This window comes from Cucurbitaria berberidis (genome assembly GCF_010015615.1).
Source record: "Cucurbitaria berberidis CBS 394.84 unplaced genomic scaffold K460scaffold_3, whole genome shotgun sequence".
Taxonomy (NCBI): Eukaryota; Fungi; Ascomycota; class Dothideomycetes; order Pleosporales; family Cucurbitariaceae; genus Cucurbitaria; species Cucurbitaria berberidis.
The window spans coordinates 4,307,064-4,327,409 of record NW_024468937.1 but is presented as its reverse complement, the minus strand read 5'-3'; the positions used below and the strand labels follow the sequence as shown (position 1 = coordinate 4,327,409).

At 50.2% G+C, this 20,346-nt stretch overlaps 9 protein-coding genes across 9 annotated transcripts; 3 read left to right on the top strand and 6 right to left on the bottom strand.

Moving 5' to 3' along the window:
* Window positions 1-208: 208 nt before the first annotated feature.
* K460DRAFT_281884 (uncharacterized protein) lies at window positions 209-1,066 on the bottom strand (the record flags this gene model as incomplete). Its single annotated transcript, XM_040928530.1, has 2 exons — window positions 209-863; window positions 906-1,066. 2 exons carry the CDS (start codon window positions 1,064-1,066, stop codon window positions 209-211), a joined length of 816 nt encoding a protein of 271 aa, XP_040788662.1.
* Window positions 1,067-1,873: 807 nt separating this feature from the next.
* On the bottom strand, window positions 1,874-2,380 carry K460DRAFT_258149 (uncharacterized protein; the record flags this gene model as incomplete). Its single annotated transcript, XM_040927437.1, has 1 exon — window positions 1,874-2,380. A coding segment is annotated over one exon (507 nt), but the record flags the coding sequence as incomplete, so codon positions are not given.
* A 1,108-nt stretch (window positions 2,381-3,488) lies between these two features.
* Window positions 3,489-4,071, bottom strand: K460DRAFT_377390 (RNA-binding domain-containing protein; the record flags this gene model as incomplete). The annotated part of the gene is made up of 2 exons (XM_040934964.1): window positions 3,489-3,719; window positions 3,799-4,071. 2 exons carry the CDS (start codon window positions 4,069-4,071, stop codon window positions 3,489-3,491), a joined length of 504 nt encoding a protein of 167 aa, XP_040788660.1.
* A 225-nt stretch (window positions 4,072-4,296) lies between these two features.
* On the top strand, window positions 4,297-6,400 carry K460DRAFT_339001 (6-phosphogluconate dehydrogenase C-terminal domain-like protein; the record flags this gene model as incomplete). The annotated part of the gene is made up of 3 exons (XM_040931069.1): window positions 4,297-4,899; window positions 4,962-5,476; window positions 5,534-6,400. The coding sequence occupies exons 1-3, from the start codon at window positions 4,743-4,745 to the stop codon at window positions 6,398-6,400; spliced, it is 1,539 nt and encodes a 512-aa protein (XP_040788659.1). The 5' UTR covers window positions 4,297-4,742.
* A 190-nt stretch (window positions 6,401-6,590) lies between these two features.
* On the bottom strand, window positions 6,591-8,349 carry K460DRAFT_355816 (serine peptidase-like protein; the record flags this gene model as incomplete). Its single annotated transcript, XM_040931906.1, has 3 exons — window positions 6,591-6,619; window positions 6,674-8,186; window positions 8,254-8,349. The coding sequence occupies 3 exons, from the start codon at window positions 8,347-8,349 to the stop codon at window positions 6,591-6,593; spliced, it is 1,638 nt and encodes a 545-aa protein (XP_040788658.1).
* Window positions 8,350-10,382: 2,033 nt separating this feature from the next.
* K460DRAFT_283487 (HET-domain-containing protein) lies at window positions 10,383-10,790 on the bottom strand (the record flags this gene model as incomplete). The annotated part of the gene is made up of 1 exon (XM_040928661.1): window positions 10,383-10,790. A coding segment is annotated over one exon (408 nt), but the record flags the coding sequence as incomplete, so codon positions are not given.
* A 1,039-nt stretch (window positions 10,791-11,829) lies between these two features.
* Window positions 11,830-14,431, bottom strand: K460DRAFT_338998 (uncharacterized protein; the record flags this gene model as incomplete). Its single annotated transcript, XM_040931068.1, has 2 exons — window positions 11,830-13,912; window positions 13,962-14,431. 2 exons carry the CDS (start codon window positions 14,429-14,431, stop codon window positions 11,830-11,832), a joined length of 2,553 nt encoding a protein of 850 aa, XP_040788656.1.
* An 842-nt stretch (window positions 14,432-15,273) lies between these two features.
* On the top strand, window positions 15,274-16,943 carry K460DRAFT_285752 (MFS general substrate transporter; the record flags this gene model as incomplete). The annotated part of the gene is made up of 4 exons (XM_040928843.1): window positions 15,274-15,460; window positions 15,519-15,907; window positions 15,964-16,586; window positions 16,637-16,943. 4 exons carry the CDS (start codon window positions 15,274-15,276, stop codon window positions 16,941-16,943), a joined length of 1,506 nt encoding a protein of 501 aa, XP_040788655.1.
* Window positions 16,944-17,746: 803 nt separating this feature from the next.
* Window positions 17,747-20,318, top strand: K460DRAFT_313191 (glycoside hydrolase family 76 protein). Its single transcript, XM_040930246.1, has 2 exons — window positions 17,747-18,288; window positions 18,339-20,318. The coding sequence occupies exons 1-2, from the start codon at window positions 18,114-18,116 to the stop codon at window positions 20,126-20,128; spliced, it is 1,965 nt and encodes a 654-aa protein (XP_040788654.1). The 5' UTR covers window positions 17,747-18,113; the 3' UTR covers window positions 20,129-20,318.
* Window positions 20,319-20,346: the final 28 nt, after the last annotated feature.

The window sequence follows — 20,346 nt, the reverse complement described above, 5'->3', positions numbered from 1 at the left end:
CACTTGTCGACATGTGGATAATAGCCAAACCGCATTCCGCCAAGATACACAAGCACAAACCTGTCAGCTTTGGGCTATGACTCCCAACGCGCGAAACCTTGCTACTTACGAACACACCGATAAGACATCTTAATAGCCCACGGAGTCGGGTACGAAGCATTTCGAGTAGCATAGCATACTCAGTCCCTAGTCTACACCATCACCCCTTTCATAGGCTTTCCCGTACTCCAATCTCCCAAAGCAAAAAGTTGACATTCTGCTCAAAAAGCTCGTCCTTGTGAAAGCTACCACCAATAGCGTAGTCGAGCAACAGTCGCACAAAGTAATCGTCCTGCCGTCTCACAAACTGACAGAACTCAACACGGTCCCGCCCCAACGTAGATTGCACATAGCACTGGTTCATCGTGAACTGGTCTGCCTGTGCAATGCTTTCGGCATCCTTAATGGAAGGGCTGACGACGCGCGACAAGATGGGCAATAAGGCAACAGGATTTGGAGGACCGTCGAGTGACACCAGATACGCGAAGATGACCTGATTATCGATCCGAAGGTTTTGTAGCGATTGATTGATCCGATCTTCTTGTTCCTGACTCATGCGTATGTCGGCTAATACGACGATAGTCCTGGATTCCAAACGCTTTCGGTCGACGTGATACGCTTCTATAGAGCTCGTCTGTGCGCCCTTCCGTGTCTGCGAGTCTTCCTCCACACCATGCACATCAATCTTGAGTGCTGGCCTTGCGTTGATTGAGATCAGATGTCGATTCAAATAGGCGACGAAGTGGTTACGAAGGCTGTGAGTGGCCGTAGGAACGTAGCCGGATAGAACGGCAACCGTAACGTCGTCCGTCGGGAGCTGATTGCTCGTCTTAGTCGCAGGTCGCGTAGACTGTGTAGCCTCAAACCCAGGGCCATGGGCAATGAAGGCTTTAGCGAGGTCCGTGCCGAGACGGTGCGCTAGCTTGTCATCGCCAAATACATAGCGCTGATAGTCCTCGATGGATAACGGAAAAGTCAAATTATCCGCGCTCGTGATTTTGTGAAGAGAAAAGACATGGTGAACCATTGAACCTCGAAAGGACCGCTCCGGCGCAGAATCGAAATAGTGTTGCTGAAAAGCCCATGGGCGAGCATTTGAGGTCCCCTCGATATGATCTTGGCAACCATGTACCGTGTTCGTGTAGCATCCAAAATGCCAAGAAGGGGGCTGTGTAAAGAGATCTTTGAGCTATGCCTGGAATTGTGAAGATCCGAGGGGCAAATACCTCATCACCTCATCATACGTCATGTTAGACCAGTCCGAGATGTTCCTGATGGTAAACTACCATACTACTGTGTCGATCAATTTGGTTGCACCGAGATTGAGGAAACTGGGTCCTCACATCGAGCCGCTCCATTGCGCAATTCTAATCGGGGCACCAAAGCGGACGACGAATTTGCCGCTGAGATGCATCTACGCAAAGAGCGGTGACCTCGAGAGCTATCGAGTGCTTAAAAATGTTGCCCCCGCAATGAAAATATGCGACCTTGAACAACGCGCACATGCTCTAGTGCTATATCTGCCGAGAATTCTGCGCGACGTTCCATTCTCTTGAGCAATCATCGTGGTGCTTCGTGCACCTCGAGTCGAATGAACTGACCGTGATGATAAATGGGGGGACGTTTAGCATCGGCAGGATGTCAAGATGATGCACCATCGACAGTGGAAACGAGGACTAGATATGCAAAAAAGGATGCGATGAGTTGTCCTACGTCGATTATGCGGTATAGAGTACCGTGATTGGCCTTGATCGATAAGCAAGAGAACATCGAATCCTGACGAAGGATTTGAAGAGGGTCCGTCCTGCGTGCCGCAGACCACCACGACTTATTTTTGCAGACGTGCCTTATACCACGCTTCGATAGCGACTTGGGTCTCGCTCTTATGACTGGATTTACCAGGTGTCATTATATCCTGGATTGGGCCAATATGAGCCTCTTTGGGCGCACCAACAAACGTCACTTGATTCGCATCGCCACCACCTTCTACCCAGCCTCTCTTCAGCTCTTGTTCCAACTCTTTGATGGAATCCGCGAGCACCTCGTAACTGCGATATGAGATAAAGATACCATTGACAACCTGATGCGACCCGCTCCACCAAGATGCAGGGTTCAGACAAGGTTCAGTCCAAGCATCGCCTGAGACTGGCCCCGGGTCCGCTTCTGGATCGGCGGGATGGGCCTTGTCGAGAAACATAGCGGACCATTTACGGAGACAAATCGGCGACATCATGTCCAATGCCTCATTGTTGAAGCTTGGGTAGTCTGTGCTGAAGCCGGCCCAAGGGCTGTACAGAAGCATTCCGCCCAGCGGCCGCTCAAGATTGACGGCGGTGAAGTCTTCCTTTTCGATCTTGTCCACGTCTTTCGCGAGGATGCTAGCTGCTCTCCTAAAGATTTCCCTATGATTATGTTGATAGTACTTGCAAATGCATGGGCAATACTCCTCCCCTGGGATATAAAAAAGACATTGAACACGCGCATCCGCATCGCTCTTCGATAGCTGATCCTTTAATTTAAGCAAAGTACCCGTCCGTTCCAACTTCGATACATCGCGCTGTGGAAGTAGGGGAACCATTCTTGGATGTCGGTCTTGACAGAACAAGAAGAGTATATTTTATGGGTGGTTGTGGGCGTCTGAAACCAAGAAAATGCCAGATAGAGAGTCCTAGTAGCAAGCGAAGATAATATACTACAAGAGTACGTGCTGACAGAAAGCATGAGCGACATGACCGTGGTTGGCAACCTAATGTAGGCACATTATTGAAATTAAAACTCGGCAAGTACTAAATGGTGCATTAGACCCCTGGCCAACAACACTGAAATGGTTAATGTTGCGTTCAAAAGATCATGAGAGAGCCCGTGCGTCGATGTATGGCTGCGGCACGGTGGGCAGGGATATATTCGAGATCGCCCTTCCAGCCTTCTTCAATTCAGTTTAGGGATATCCAGCAACCCCCATCTCTTGCTTAGTTTGATATCTAACTGCGCACTCGACCGACTCGCATTCCCCTGCCATCATGTAGGCGGCCAATGAAGTGCTCACGTTTCAGGCGCGCAACTTGTAACTGCTAAAGTGAGCTATCAGACTATCAGGTGCAGTTGGGCGAACTGGCTGGTCTGGAGGCAAAGCAGCCACTCCCCTGACCGTAGTGTAGATGATAGTAGGGCAGCTGGAAATTTGGGTCAAACACCACGCATCAAGCTGTTACAATGTCAGATCTTGGTATTCGAAATGGATAGTTGATGTACTTACGAGAAAGGTGTGAGAGCCCGACCTGCCTCGAAAGGACGGCAGGCCGGCAAGCTTGATTTGACACTAAATGCCTACCGTGCCGCGGTGAACTAATTCTCCCTCGTCCAAACCTCTCGTCGTCTTTGGTGATCCCGATTCTGTTCGTGGGCCATGCGAAGCCCTGTCGTATTTATCAATAGGTGGCGATTGCCACTCAATCCTCCATATCCTCGCCCTCGTGTCCAGGACTCCGGCTCCGCGCCCTTGCTGCGCCACGTCCGCTTTGTCTCCGATCGTGGTCTCGCGCGCGTCCCTTGCCAGCTGGCGGTGGTCGCACGAAAGCGAAGTCGACGGTGATGTTCTGCTCGAGGAGTTCTTCGCCGTTGGCGCCCTTGATGGCAGCTTTAGCTTCGTCGAGGGTGGGATATTCGATGAGGACGTAGCCCTGCCAATGTTAGCTTTACTCACGTAGGCTACTTTCCTGATTGCGATGGTGGTTCCCAGCATCTTGACTTAGTGCATACCTTGACATATCCTGTCCTGCGATCTAAATTCATGTGCAGATTCTTGATAGCGCCAAACTCGCCAAACATGTCATGCAAGTCCTCTTCTGTCGCCTCCTCGTGCACATTCGTGACTATGATGATCCAGCCTTCGATAGAGCGGACTGCTGTTGCGCCAGCGGCTGTGCGCGCATCGCTGGCTTTGGGGTCGGCGGACGTGGGCTCGGCCAACTCGAGTTGCTCAGACTGCTCAGCCAGGTCGGGTTGATCGATGTCCATTTCTGTGTCGGCCATGGCGGATTGGTGGGTAATTGGGTAGTGGGTGCGGTGGTAGGGGTGGATGCTGGGGGAGAGGTGAATGTCGCGGGTGGTTGTTAGCTAGGGTGTCGCAGAAAAGTCGGGTTGCTGTGGGGGAAGCGTTTGCGCTAGGCTGGGTTGCTTTTAGCTGTGCATCTTCACCTGCACCAGAGCTTCCAAGTCTCCACTTCCTTGAGCTTATCATCTCACTTCTACGTCAGGCGACGCATGCTTGGGCACCGCGGCTTTCTCAACGGTTTGCAGGTGTCCGGTTTGTTGGATGCCCCTAGAGCAATAAAGATGCCGAACAACGTCCTACCCGTCACGGACTACTATAAGCTAACCACCGCCCCGCCGACGTCACCCTGAGGTTTTCATTTATATCATAATCCGCATCCACAAAAACATCCACAGACCAATTTTTGACAGGCATCCTCCACTATGCTTCACTATCTTGACAGGCTCGTCTTCTACGCCGATCCCACCCTTCCCGCTTTCTCCTCACTCGCATACCTGTATTTTCTGATCTTAGCCTCCGCTCTACTCATCTCATTCCGCTCACGACAATATCAACAAGAGCAAACCGCACATTGACATGGCGGAGTTCACAACAGTACGAGAATTCATCCCCTTCTTCGCGTACACAAAACTGAGTATGAAAGATTGCCATGATCGGGTGCGGCAGTATGGGAGGAGGAATGGCGTTACTCTTCGCAGAGGATGGCATGCAAGTCGCGCTTTCAGACCCTTCAGAGGAAGCAATGGACGCGGTAATTGCAAAGGCTGAGCAATCAGGGTACAATGGCAGGATGACGAAGCACAAAGGGACGTTTGCATGAATTCAGCACAAGTCGACAGTACGAAATCCACTGCTAACTACCTCACAGACTACGATTCACTGTGCAAATCCTTGTCATCGCCCCGTCTCCTCATCTTCTCCTTACCACATGGTAATGTCGGCGACAAAGTCCTCGAGGGACTGCTACCCCATCTGTCTCGCAACGACATCGTCCTCGACTGCGGAAATGAGCACTTCGCCAATACCGAACGCCGCCAGGAGAAGGTCAAAAATACGGGCATTAGATACGTTGGTTGCGGTGTCAGCGGAGGCTATCAGGCTGCAAGAGCTGGGCCATCCATGTGTCCTGGTGGCGATGTGTCTGCGCTGAAGGAACTTCTGCCGTTGTTGGAGAAGGTGGCAGCGAAAGACAAGGCCGAGAAGCCATGCGTTGGCATAATCGGAAAGGGTGGATCCGGGCACTACGTCAAGATGATCCACAATGGCATTGAGCATGGCATGATGAGTGCTATCTGTGAAGCGTGGGGGATCATGCGCAAGATGGGCATGGAGTATGAAGAGATTGGCAACGTCTTCTCGCAATGGAACTCAGAAGGCGAACTGGTATGTGTTCCGAACACGTTGGATCAGAAACAGTGCGTCTAACAACATCATGAACAGAGAGGCACATTTCTCATCTCCATTGGAGCCGACCTCTCACACAAACGCGAGCCCGGCAACGATGGCAAAGCCAAGGAAGATCCAAACAACCACCCTCTTGTACTCTCAGAAGTTCTAGACAAGGTAGTCCAAGATGTGACAGGCGAAGAAGGCACAGGTATCTGGTCCAACACCGAAGCGATCGAGCTTCACGTCCCAGCCTCCACACTCAATGTCGCTCACGCACTGCGTCTCGCATCCGCCTTCCGCGGCGATCGCGAAAAAGCAAACGATGCGTTTGATGGGGGCTTCCCGCCCGCTCAAATGGATATCAATGATAAGACAGCTTTCCTTGAAGACTTGCGGAAAGCTACGTACGCTGCATGTCTAGCAAGCTACATACAAGGCTTTAATATCATCGCCCGGGCAGACCAAGAACACAAGTGGGAAATCGATTACTCGCAAGTCTGGCAGATTTGGCGCGCAGGCTGTATCATCCAAGCAGACTACATCTCGGACGAGATCCTCGCTCCAGTACTCAAGTCGAAACCATCTTCAGATGACCTCAACCTCAACTTCTCATCGCGCGTTGCCCAAGATGTGCGGCGCTGTTTTCCTGCGCTTCGGCGCGTGGTTGGCAAAGCAATCGAAACAGATCAGGTTGTTCCGGCAATAAGTGCAACACTAGAATACTTCAAAATCATTAGTGGTACGGATTTGCCGACATCGTTCTATGAGGCTGAGCTGGATTACTTTGGTAGTCACATGTTTGATAAGAAGGGCGACGGGGATAAGGAAGTCAAGAAGCCGATGGAAGGGAAGCATCATTTCGAGTGGAAACCTGCGACGAGTCAGAAGGAAGTCTACGGGAAGAACTATAAGATCTAGTGTAGCAACTTCGCATTTTCCAATTGCACATTTATACAACTTTGAGGATTGTCACTGTGAGCGCGGCTTATTGAGAGTGGTAATGATGCTCATTTAGAATACATCCATGATTCATCAATATCTAGTGCGTTTGTTCGCCAGCGGAAGCCTCTTCGTGCTTGTAGTGAACATTTGGTCAACTAGCAACCGCTTACAGCTCACTGCGTTCGCTCTTAAATTCTACACCAAATTAGCACGATATTTCAATCAAATGTAGTCCAGGACATCACTCACCCTCAAGCCAATCAACGACAAAATTCTTCAAAAATTGCTGCGCGTACACGACCTGTGGCGGGGGAAGTGTCGGCGTAGTCTCATTCTCAAAGACGCCATTCTCCTCCCAATGATGAACACCATGGCTAATCAACAGCCACGGCTGCTCCGTCGTAGTATTCTTATGCTCCGGGTACCAGAGCGGGGTTGCGGGCCGCCATGGATCAGCATTGCCTCCAATGTGGGCAAGGCGCGGATAGTCGACGCTGTAGTTGCCGTACTTGTTGACCTGCCAGATATCTGGGGGCGTGGTGATGTTGAACTGCGCGCGGCAGAAGAAGGTCAGATATTCGAGATCGAGGGTGCGTGAAACGAGGGGCTTGATATCCGGTGGCGTGTTGCCGGTTTGAATGTAGCCCCATTCGGTGCAGACTTGGTAGCTCCAGCTGGTTGAACCGTAGTCTTCGAGGGAGGTGTATGATTGCAAAGCGGTTGCGTTCAGCTGTGTGAAGTACGCGTCTTGCGTTTTGTTAGAGCGTCGCCAGCCACCGAGTTGGGTTATGTTGAGCCAACTAATCGCGTTCAGGGTAATGTTTTCAACATGTATATCAGAGTCATAGCCTGCTGCAGAGACGAGTTTCGAGACGGCAGGACGAAGGTTCTCGGCCAATGGCTTGTCTGAGGTAATGTTGTTGCAGTAGTTGAAGAAAGACGCAGAGTTTTCTTCGGGATCCCAGTTGGTACTCTGCCAGCCGGCGATGCCAGTCAGTTGGTTCGCAAAGTCGCGGTTGTCTGTGACATTGCCCAGGCCGAAGGCCTCCTTGAGTGGCTGAACCTTGTCCGAGTTGGTCTTGTTCAACAGGATGTTATCAATCACATCGATGAGAAGCTGAGTGCCCTTGACGCAGTCTGGGGGGCCGAACAGTCTGACGGGCTCGAAGTACTGCCAGTAATCATAAATGGAAACTGTTACTCCAGAAGATGAAATAGCACCCCAGAACGTATCCGGGTATACAACACGTAAGAATGCAGACTGGGCTCCCGCGTACGAGCCGCCATATACAACCCAAGGCGTCTTGGGTGCAGTAAGATCTGCATCGACACCCTCAAATTTAACGTTCCTAGCAAAGTAGTCGATTTCCGCTAGAGCCTGCTCAGTCGACAAGAACCGCAAATTCTTTGTCGTGAGATCTGAAGTCGGGAAACTCTTGCCATAGTAACGGTGCTCAAGGATAACACCTAGCCCATTGGTCGCTTTGATCACCTGGTGAACAATGCCTTTCTGCAGAAATGGGAGACGGCCCGCACCATCCGTTTCGCCGCCGAGGAGAACGAAGACGGGACCGCCGGGCTTATAGTAGGTGGCGTCAAACCAGTACCTCAAGTTGAAAGTTCCGTTGCTGTGTGGCTCATATCTTGTCTCGTTGTGGAAAAAGTCAACAGGTACTGAGATGTTGCGCTCAGGATAGAGGAGTGTAAGATCAGGCTCGTCTGCGCGCTTGTGTAGACTGCGATGCGTTCCTACAGCTCTGCCCTTAGATTTGTCAGCTCGTCGTCAATGAAGGCATGGATTGCCCAACCCAGTATGTCTAGATACTTACTAGATTCTCCCTCTCCCCTAAATTTCTCGGTGGAGTTCGCAAAGCAGCGACCTCGAGGGCGCACAACAGGCCTGCAATGGCAATTGAGAAACGCATGGCGACAGTGAAGCGATGCTGAATCCTGTGCAAAGCGAGGCACGACAGGCGTCCGACTAAATACTCACGCAACGTTCAGGTACGCGACGGATGACGACGGCCATTAAGCTACTATCCGGTCGACCAGGGTAGCTTCATATCATGATCCATGCTGCCATGTTTAGGGAAGGTGGATAAAGTAGTTCGGTACTACGAGGGATGGCCCCATGCTCGAAGGAGAAGGAGATTTGGAGATCGGCGGAGCGGGACCGTTGACGGTGGCGGGCAGCAAGCTATTCGGCTGGCTTTACGAGCCGCAGGATTTAAGGCCATCGTTGCGTGCAAGGGATAAGTAAGTCTAGCGCGTCAATGTTATCGTGTGCTGGAGTGACGTGCTATTGCTACGAGGTTGGGACAAGGGAGGGTTGTTGCGCCCCGCTTCCCAAATCATGGGTAAAAGCAGCCAATCGGACAGGTCTGGATGGTGCTTCGACATCCACGCACGCAAGCCCACGACGACGACCCACAGTAGCAGTCTAGAGAGCGAACATGATCTGTTGATCATCTCTACTGAATGATGAAGACTCGCAGAAATTGTCACGTACGAAAGTCCTGAGGTCAGTCTGTAGTGACGATGAAATATCAATACGGCTGAACTCGCTAATACACTAGAGGTGAAGAAGGCGACGGGTGGCCCGGCTGCTTCATGTTTCCCCATGAAAGTTGATAATTCCCAATGTTGACGCGCTTCATAGTAGATGGAACCAGTCTGCAACCACTGACCCATTATTGATGTCCTCTTCCATGCTTCCCTCGTAATACATGAGCCCATGAACAAAGGCTTCACCGATGACTTTATAGTACTTTCTCGCTTCATCCTTCTTAGGGTCAACTTTTCCATCCCTCGGCGGCCTGGTATACCATTGTCTCAAAATGAACGGGGTCTTGCCTCCAAAGAGGATACAGACTACGTCGTCCCTCTTCATGTTCCATGGGCCTAGACCAAACCTTCCGTTCCTGGTGACGAAGAAGCGACGGTTAGTACAAGCATATTCCATTGTCTTATGATATTCCTTACCTTCCTCGTCATGTGGAAGTTTCTGACCAGGAATGATTCTCTTTCTCCATTCCAGTGGCTCGGTTGACCAGCCGTCCGAAGTTATAGTGCGATTGAACGCCAGTCTCGATTCTGATTCTGGGTCTTCACTTAGAAGACTACCAGCAACTCGCTCCCAGCTGCGTAAAGCCGTGTCCCAGTCTATGAGGCGGGCCCAAATCTCTTGATGAAAGCGCCCTGTCCTATCGACTGTATCGATTGTGTACCCTTGAAGAGAGAGCGTTCGTCGTGGGATATCGACCTGGAAGATAGGCGGATGATTCCCCGAAGCTGTGTAACCCTTGTTAAGGGGTGGATGAATCGATAGTGCTGGAGCGTCAAATGACCCGTCATGGGTGAAGCGCCAATCACGGCACCAGCTCACGCCTTGCAACTCGGCTCCGGCTGCTAAAACAACAGCGTTCAGGGTTCCGCTGTGCTCAAGACAAGAGACTGTAAATTGTAAGAAAACTTCCTCAGGGGACTTGTTGTAATCCGGTACGATAGGCGAAGGGTTTTCCGCCTTGAGTAAGCCAAGGAGAGCGTAGATTTTGTCAGATCCAAAGGTTGCTGCTTGAAATCGAAAGCGGACAGCAAGTCCAAGGAGTGTGTTCGATATCGGCTCATTAGCTATGTCTTCCATTCGTAGATCTTGGATATTAGCGGCGAACAGTGGGGCGTCAAACATGCCAAATTCATCGTTATGAAAAGGTGTGTAAGTGAGCAACTTGTGGAGATCCTCCCACTCCACTTGATGCGGGCCTCGCTGCATGACAACATGACGTCCAACTACAACCTCTTGTATGATCCAAGCCCTACCCCACCATTCGTATTCCAAGATACGGTCTAGTTCTCGTCGAATTCTCATCCAGTGAGGCAGTTTAGTACGGGTTTCCCAAAGGGTGTTCATAGCGTCTGTGTCGGCAGCGCTAAATTGCCGCACCAGGTCAAGTGTTGGAGAGGTCGCTTTGGTGTCCTTGCCTAGCCAGACAATAACCCTAGAGGCTTTTGCGTATATTTCTCGCATCATCCGTACCTGAAACCCCTTCTCTGAGTTGTCATTTTGATTGATGCACACGGCATCGATCCATATGAGTCGCTCGTACTTCGGATGGCGCAATTCCGTGAGAGCGCTATATAGGTTGTATGTAATGTAGAATGGCCTTCCATCGACCTGGATGGAATATGGAACCAAGGTAACACCCCAAACATAGCTCAAAGCCTCAAAGTCCATGCTTGTCAAGGGACCACTCATAAGATCGCACTGGATCTTGTCGCCAACGTTTCCTGCTCTCAACCTAACCACCCTGATTGATGGCGGGTCATTGAAGAGTTGGGAATAAACCTTCGAGTTCTTGATGAGCATCCTCTTCCTTACCCTCGGGTAAATGACTTCGAAGATTGGATACCTGTATAAGGTGAACCATAGCACGAACAGCATGAACACCACTAGAGCCCATATCCCCAACACCATCACAGTGGTAACTAGCAATGTAGTCAAGCTTGCGATGAAAAGAGCGGAAATAATGATGAGGGTCAAAACCACTATCAAGTTCCCAATCAGAAACGCTATTATCATGTACGTGTATTTCGTAGGGTGTGAGCCGGTTGAGACGTACTGGCGGAAAGCATCTCGGTTTGCCAAGCCAAGTAACTCAACAGCGTAGACATCCCAGAGATCAGAAGATTTGTCCAAGATGGACATGAAAAGCATGAACGCGTTGAGAATATCAATCCTGTTCTGATTGAGCTGGTGAGAAACATAGGCCCAATTCAGCCTTGTACCAATTGGATACTGGGCCCAGAAACCTTTCGATACGTTCCGGATCATGCGAGACATCGTTGTTCAATCACAAGGTTGTGCGGATCCGTGACAGAATGGGTGTGGGCCTGTCGCGCTTGTCTCCCCGCTGGTGCTCTGCTGCTGGTGGTTGCTTGGCAAGCACGGCCGTCTCCCAATTTCTGAAAATGCGCACTCGGTGAGCGTATTGACCTGAGTTGAGCAGCGACTAAGAATTAAACCGGATTCTACAGACCGGGTATAGAAGTGAGACCAAAGCAAAGGGTGAAGCTGTGCGGGATTACGCTGACAGCTGGCTGAGCGTTATATTTAGCCCCCACTAGGCGCCTGACAGTATTGACACATGTTTGGTGCTGATCCCAAACGCATATATCACAGTGGTTCTGGTAGCCTGGCATTTGGTACATTTAGTTGATGTAAGGAGTCAGAGTAGATGACGGAGCTAATCGTTTCAGATTGGTAAATACGCGTTAGATAAAGGTTGAAGCTAGCCTATTTCGTATTCGGATTCCCACATATTTTATTGACATTTAGCGAAGCAACGCCCAGAGTGCTCAACATCTTCAATAATACACCCGCTACACTTTCGCTTCAACACTAAGGATTAGCTAGCAAGCTCAGCTGGTTCTACTCGCCCATCGTTGAAGTCTTTCCTTTTCCCATGTCGGTCGAGAACCAGCAAAAGATCATGATGACCGGAAGCCGAAGCTATATCATACGGCGTCTTTCCTTCGGTATTTCGTTGGAAAGGGTTTGCACCTCGTTCACACAGAAACGAAGTAATGACAGCGCGAAGGTTTAGGTCCCACTTGTATGAACCTGTCCAAAAGGTGACAGCCTGATGCAGCACCGTTCGGCCGGTCGTCTCGAACGGCATATTTACGTCCCACCCATGTTGGAGTAAGATACCGAAGATTGCAACTATCTGGGTCGGAACCAATTCCTTCTCAGAGTCTGACATGGTTTTCATCAACCATGAGCGGCTCATCAATTGGCCGGCCAACGTTGACCAGGAATCCAGCTCGGACGGCTTCGCGCCATTTGCAACCAGAAATCTAACCATGTCTACTCGCCGAGCACCTACAGCAAATGTCAAGGGCGTAAGGCTTGTTGTGTACCCATACGGGACTTCGTTGATGTTGAAACCTGAGTCCAGCAGGCGCCGCGCCATATTCATCTCGCCGAAAAGTGCAGCGAAATGCAGCGCTGTTACGCGTTCCGAACGGACACGCTTGCGGAACTTTGATCGCCAAGAATCCTTTTTCTTGCTGAGAAGACTGGCCAAAGCTGCATGATCTCCGTCGCAGACAGCAGTTTCAATTCGATCTCTAGGCTGACAGCCAACCTTGTCGAGTATCTCCTTCCGAGATAGTGATTGGCCCTTGGAGACTTCGCTCTGGCTTAGTCCCATCTCACCAAATGCTACTGGGTCTGCCGAATGATCCTCACTTGGTCTTTCTTTCTTCGTAGATCTCCATTCGCTTACTTCTTCTACCGACAAATGAGATTTTGCCGTCGTGACCTGCCGACCCTCCACGCCCGATTTATCTAAGAAGATGTCTTGTGGGGGTTGCCGTGGACTATTAGCTGGTGATTTGATTATCGAAGGCACCGGGCTATGGAAAAAGTTCTCCACAGGCTGTCCAAAAGTAGACGAAGAGCGCCTACTTTCGTTGCGCGTTGATCCCCGATCTAAGTCTTCAGAGGTCTCTCGATTCAGTAAGGTTGAAAATTCGAGATGCCCCAGTGTCGTACCCATTGAACGCTCAACAGTCTTTATGACTTCCTCTCTGCGTGCTTCTGGTATCATGGCAAGGCATGACTTAGCACGAGCACGATTGTTGAGCAAGAAGTATATGTGTGCCATGAGCACAGTTGACTCCAACGAGGCATCGCTCTGCTTACCCAGTAACCGCCTTCGAGCCTGTAAAGCTTTCTCACACTCAGACCTTGCACGTTCGACCTGGCCTATTCGGAGATATATCTGTGATAGTAGATGTTTCGCGTCGTAAATGCACCCACGATGTATATCGGAACTCGCTGGCTGTTGAACTAGGCTCAAAAGAGCTTCTTCGGCATCCACAGGCCCTTGCGTATGATAGGCACAGACAGCAAGCTTATAGTGCAGACTGAAGATATCGCAGAATGCACGCCGTTCGGTTGGCAGCTGCTGTAGTACTCGTAATGCTTCTTGGAGTAGGGAGTTGGCATCCTCCCATTCTCGCGCCTCGAAAGCTACGGTGCCGGTGTCTAGTGCTGCGGTGGCAAGATCGGTGTCCAGGTCGTCATCAGAATCCCCTAATTCACCGACAGCCTCGCATTCTTCCACGGTACGCTGCGCAGGATACATGGAGTGGGTCTTAGCTTCCATGTCTTGAGGATTCCAACGTTGCTGACTTTGATGCGCAGAGCCCTGATTATGCGGCCATTCTGCAATTCCTATACTATCACTTGTTGCACCTTGACTCCCAGCAATAGACTTAGCGGCCGATCTTGTCTCATTCGTAGTTGTACCTTCGATGATGACTTCACGCGCATACTGCATCAAACGGGCCTCGATTTGACTGGGTCGTGATTGCGGGCTCGCTTCGAAAGATGTTTGCAGCTTCTTAAGCATATATTGTAACTTTTCCAGTGCTTGAGAAAGGCGCCGATCGGCGCGGGAAGATTCGGGGTTTCTAAGTTTCCTGCAGGTGGTATTAGCTTTGTTAAATGATATGTAAAAACAATGCTCACGTCTTGATCAATAGTAGCGTAATACGCAGGCTGTCGGTGTGCCTACAAATGTTTTCTTTGACGCTTGTAATGTTGTCTCTGTTTTTTTCCAGCTTCCTCTGACGCCGAGCCTGACCTATCGAACCAGAACCTTCCCCACTAACACCATTGCAAAACAGCTCCACTTCTTGTATTGTTTGATCGGCCTCCTCTACTAGGGTTATGAGACAGCTCCAAATCTCGTCATAGATTTCATAACGCGGAGGCGGCCCTGCCCCAGCCTTACTCACTACTTCTTGCAACTCGGAATATACGAGGTCACATTCAATGCCAAAGGACTTGACCTCCCCTGCTAGGTTCTTGACCGTTATATCAACGATTCCGGCGTCTTGATCGAGCTTCGAGAGAGAAACCCCTAGTTTCCAAGCTGACTTTCCGAGCGCAAGGATAGCGGTGGCTGTGTCCTCAGCTGTTACTGGGGTGACCACCATCGCTTCTAATTAATGCGTATGTATGGGCTGTGACAAACGCACTAGATTGATACACGCCGTAATGCGCAATGGTACCAAATCAAACAGGGGGAGTTGTAGAAAATAGGAATTGCTGGCTGCGGCAAGAAGACATTGTTCAAGCGGGGCATGGTGCAAACCTCGGAATTTGAGCCAACAATAGATTGACCTTGGCTTGAATCAACTGCATTGATGAATGTAGTACGACCGATACGGAACTACACCAAGCCCCTTGCGTAGTGCAAGGCGCTCGCGTCTTCATCTGACTGGTCCAGGCAACGCCACGGGCTTACCCGAATCTCATTTCGGGTATGATAGTTTCAAATGAAAGAATCGTGCTTCAAACGCAGCCTTGAGCGTAACATTGATGAGAACTCCTAGTTATCCCATCAAAAAGTCTTGATGTGCAACTACTCGACTCGCAAAAGCACGGGGATTTCAGCGATACCAAACATGACCCAGGTTTCTGCGAAATGGTACAGGTTGCGACGAATAATACCTTTGAACACAATGTTGTCAATATGTTTATTGGTTTTGTCTTCTTGCATACTGCAGCCCGTGCGCTTGTGATGGTGGTGGCGAAGGAGGAGGACGACAATGGGCTTGCATTTCAGCCCCCTACTGACTTGGTTGTGGTCGAACTCATTACACAAAGCTGAGCTCAGCCTTCATTTCACTGTTGCATCTTCCTCTCGCTTTTTTGCTTCTACAGCGTCCCTGGAGCACCCTCGTCGTTTATCGAGTTAGATTTTGTGTAATCAATCAAGAGTTATAACAAATTGACGGTAGTTACCTCGATTGGAAGGGACTAACACGCTCCAACAATGGACTACCCTATTGCAGAAGCTCGGAAAGGTCCAACACCCGCAAACCCGCAATCAACAGCTTACCCGGTCATGCCCACGGGGTGGAAATACAAGAACTTGAAACTCGGCCCCATTACTCTGCCTTGCTATGCATCGCCTGAGTCGCAGTTGATTCTGGTGTCGTTCGTGTGCTTCCTGTGTCCAGGTAAGGCTGAGAAATGAGATGCTGTTCTCCTGTTCTGCTGGCCGCTAACAATATTAAGGCATGTTCAATGCCCTAAACGGACTTGGTGGGGGAGGTCAGATTGAGCTTGATGCCAATGCTAACAACGCTGCAAATTGCGCGCTCTATGCTACTTTTGCTGTGGTTGGTTTCTTCGCCGGCACTGTCACCAACGCCCTCGGCATCAAAACTGCGCTCTCGTTTGGTGGCCTTGGATACTGCGTGTATGTGAGTGCATATCTATGCTTCAATCACACGAAGAACATTGGCTACGTTATCTTCTCTGGCTTGTTACTTGGGTGCTGCGCGGGCATTCTCTGGTCCGCTCAAGGCGCGATCATGATGTCGTATCCACCAGAGAAACTCAAAGGTCGCTATATCTCCTGGTTCTGGATAATCTTCAATTTGGGCGCTGTTGTTGGTAGTGTGGTAAGTCGAGACTGTTTAGCAAATAGCTAAACAAAGGAAGCTGATCCAGACACTAGGCTTCGCTTGGTTTGAACTACAACCAATCCGAGAATAAAGCTGTCAACGATGCAACTTATATAGGCTTTTTGGTACTTACGTTCCTTGGAGCGTGCCTATCTTGGACATTAGTCGACGCTAAGGACGTTGTGCGTCGAGACGGCTCTAAAATTATCCTTATGAAGCACCCAACCTGGAAGTCGGAAATATTCGGTCTTTGGGAAACACTTCGGAGTGATCCCTACATCATTCTACTCTTTCCAATGTTCTTCGCGTCCAACTGGTTCTACACATACCAGTTCTCCGACGTGAATCGTGTGCAATTTACCACGCGTACTCGCGCCCTTAACAACACGCTTTACTGGCTAGCTCAGATGTTTGGTGCTCTTGCCTTCGGGTTTGCACTCGATTTTCCTTATATCAGGAGGACTACACGAGCAAAAATTGCTTGGCTTGTCATGTTTGGTCTTACCTTTGCGGTATGGGGCGGGGGGTACGTTTTCCAAAGGCAGTACACGCGCGAGGACACGGATCGGAAGGGCTATGCCCAATATGACTGGACGTCAAATGGCTATATCGGACCGATGTTCCTGTACATCTCTTACGGCTTCTATGATGCAGCATGGCAGACGTGCGTGTATTGGTAAGCTATCCTATGTCGACTTGGCTGTCGAGCTTCACTGAACTAGCTAGGTTTATGGGCGCTATTAGCAACAACAGTCGCAAGCTGGCCAACTTTGCAGGCTTTTACAAAGGAATACAGTCAGCAGGAGCAGCTATAATATGGCGTTTGGACATGATGGGGAGTCCATATATGAACCTGTTCGCTTCATGTTGGATTTTGCTGGCCGGCAGCCTGGTCATTGCGCTCCCGGTCATGCTCTTGAAGATCAAGGACACTGTGCCGGTTGAGGAAGATCTCAAGTTTACTGACGAAACTATCGAAGACGTCATTGGCCATAAAGGTTTCTACAGCTCCCCTGCGCCAGAGAAGGTGTAAGCCATATTTTGGAGGTTGGTTTCGTACGCAGACTTGTGTTGCAGGATGGGGTCGAGATGTAAACGCCTAGCTAGTAGTAGATATAGAACAATCTACAAATGTTATCATCGATTGTAGACGGTAAGGCTTGACATGAATGTTCGAGTGTGGTAGTACGACGTGGTGCGAACTGTAGCAAAAACTGAGGGTCTGCTTGTCGTGAGAGATTGTCAAAATGACACTGGATAGGGGGATAGGATAACTAAGAGCTGGACGGTTGAAGTCCTTGCAGGAGGCGTAGCAGGTGGAGCAGGATCTGGGTAGAGTTTTGGTTTTCTATCGTGGAAGACTACGTCCAATTACCCCGCCCGGATCCGATAGAAGCGATACTACTGTTAGCGCCCACAGAATTTGCATCTTAGCTAGCGGCGTGAGCAGGCCATCCGTAAATTTGAATATATTATCTCAATTCGTTCAAACCTTCAACAAGCAGCTCAGTGAGCAGCATCCAGGTGAGATGGCCGAGCGGTTAAGGCGCTAGCTTCAGGTGCTAGTAACGAAAGTTGCGTGGGTTGTATGTACTACTGAGTTCCCTAGTTCGATTACAACTGCTAACACTTCCTAGCGAGTCCCACTCTCATCATCATCATTCTTTTTGCTCTTCTATGCCTCTTCCCTCTTCATAGAGGAAGTCTCTGCAGGCGTGGTGATTTTTTTATTAGCAACTTCGGCTGAACCTGGTTCGTGCTTTCGGGGGGCTAAGAAAGTAAGAGCGGGGCAAGCTGGACGTCCAGGGTCTACTCTTGGCATCGTCCACCTCCCTAGAGTCGGTGCCTATCTTCCTACAACGTAGAGCATATAACGATTGGGATTGCACTACAACCTTTTGTTTTTGATGGTATAACATGCTATAAGGTGCAGGTATACTTCCCGCAAGCTAAATTTATTTTTTATAGTTTGAACCGTGGAACGCAGGAAGCCCCTCATTCCTACCCGGCAGGGTGAGCTTGGCTCCTCTTGGAGGCCTCATGGATCCGCGGCTGATTACCTCGCGTCTGGATCTCCTCATTGCTCTGCGAGTCGCCTCGATGCTTTTGTCCATTAAATTCATGTTGATCAATAGCTTATCGACTGCCGCCGCTCCAGAGAGCGGCTTTTCGCTCTGGTTGCGTATGCTTTAGTAAAGTCCCGATGTCGAGTGCTTGTACAGAAACCCCTCAAGTGATAGGGCGCTGCTCTCAAAGTTCTAGAATGATAGACTCCCGGGTCGTGTTTCTCTGGCGACTCTATGCCATTCTTTTCTTAGTCGTCGCTGTTTTTGCGGATTTCTCAAACGCTATCGAAACGCGATGGCAAGCTTTAGCGGGTAAGATCTGAAATTCTATACTATGGCACTTTCAACTGACAGTGTTATAGAGGTACATCAATCGCCTGGTGAGATCAGAGCCCAGCATGTCCTCAGTCTACCACCACCACAGTCGCCCATATATCACTCAGAACCCTCCCGAAGACCATCAACCGATAATTCTATACGACCCACGAACCCTACCCTCTTTCCAACCGAGAACAATATCCTTCGCGACCTCCACAATGCCCTCTCGACCATGCAAGACCACTACTTCTCGCTGTGGCTAGGTACATGGATGACAGCCATCGACTGGACAGGCGCCGTGATGGGTACCTACGTCTCAGCAACACTGTCTTCCTTGTCGCGCTCGATCGATTACACCATGCCGGGTACATTTGATGTATCACGGAAGCTAGACGTCGAGGCGCAGATGGTGGAGAACGAGATAAACAAGTACTTCGCGCATAGCACAAGTTACTATTTCGGTCAAGACCATTTTGCCATACGCATGCAAGCGTTCGACGATATGCTCTGGGTGGTTTTGGGGTGGTTGGAGGCTACCAACTTCATTTCCTCACACTCTGCAACTCATTATGAGCCCGGCGCTGGGTTTGGACAAGGAGAGGGGAGGCAAGGAGAATGGCACGCCCGCCAGTTCATATCTGCATTTGCCCACCGCGCGCGTGTCTTCTACGAACTCGCGGAGAAAGGTTGGGATTGGCGCCTTTGCGGCGGAGGGATGACGTGGAACCCGCGTCTTCTGCCGTACAAGAACGCTATCACCAATCAACTTTTCGTTTCTGCGAGTATCAGTATGTACCTAAACTTTCCCGGCGACGATATTTGCAGCCCTTTCCTCTCGCAGCACGACGCAGTCAATTCGTATTCGGACAAACTGTACGACGACTGCGATGAGAGTATTCGCGGTCGGTACGATCCAGTGTACCTTGCGAATGCGGTCAATGGGTACGATTGGTTGAAGAACATCGGCATGACGAATGACCAGGGCTTGTATGTAGATGGCTTCCATATCAGCGGGTATCGCCAGAATCATAGCAAGACAGCGTGCGACGAGAGGAATGAGATGGTCTATACATACAATCAGGGCGTAATCCTATCCGGACTGCGAGGATTATGGGAAGCTACAGGGAACCTAACGTACCTCGAGGACGGGCATGAGTTGATCCGCAACGTCATCAAGGCTACGGGCTGGCAGTCGAGGAGTACGACTGCTAAACACAAAGACACTCTATCATCAGACTGGCACGGCCTGGGCAGCAACGGCATTCTAACAGAGCTCTGTGACCCTTCTGGACAATGTAATCAAGACGGGCAGACATTCAAAGGCATATTCTTCCACCACCTCACTGCGTTCTGCACTCCGCTGCCTACCCACCCCGCTAGACCTGGCAAAACGTACGCCTCTACAAGAGAAATACACACGCTGCACCAAAGAAGCTGCAACGAATACGTCGGCTGGGTCGTACACAATGCCCAAGCAGCCCTGCGTACCAGAGACGAACAAGGCCGCTTCGGAGCCTGGTGGGGCGCTTCCGATTCCGCCTTCTCTGACCAATCTGGTAAAGAAGGCAGTGAAGTGCAGAAGAAGGACACCGTTGTCGTCCAGCTGCCGCATGGTGCAGTGGACTACCACAACACACGCACCAAGTCAGAAGAAATGTACTCGGATCCCGAGTATGCAGAACCAGCGGCCCAGGATCTGATCGCTGCGAACGAAGCTCAAGGCGACCTTAATCATCGGGGGCGAGGCAGAACGGTAGAGACGCAGGGTGGTGGTGTGGCGGTTGTGAGAGCTATGTGGGAGTTCCTGCGTCGTACAGAGAGGCGGGACCTGTAGACTCTGTTATTGTAAGATCACTATACTGTGGGGAGAATCGTGTATATTGGGTTCCCGCGGCGTTAAAGAGCATGTATGATATCCTATTTCGTAAACGAAGCTTCTGTTGTCGTTTGACGAATTTATATATTTGTATAAGAATCGGACTGTCCTCACTATGTTCTACTAGGGGATACCTAGATTCGCGAACACGCTATTATATTTCCAACATCCTTTTT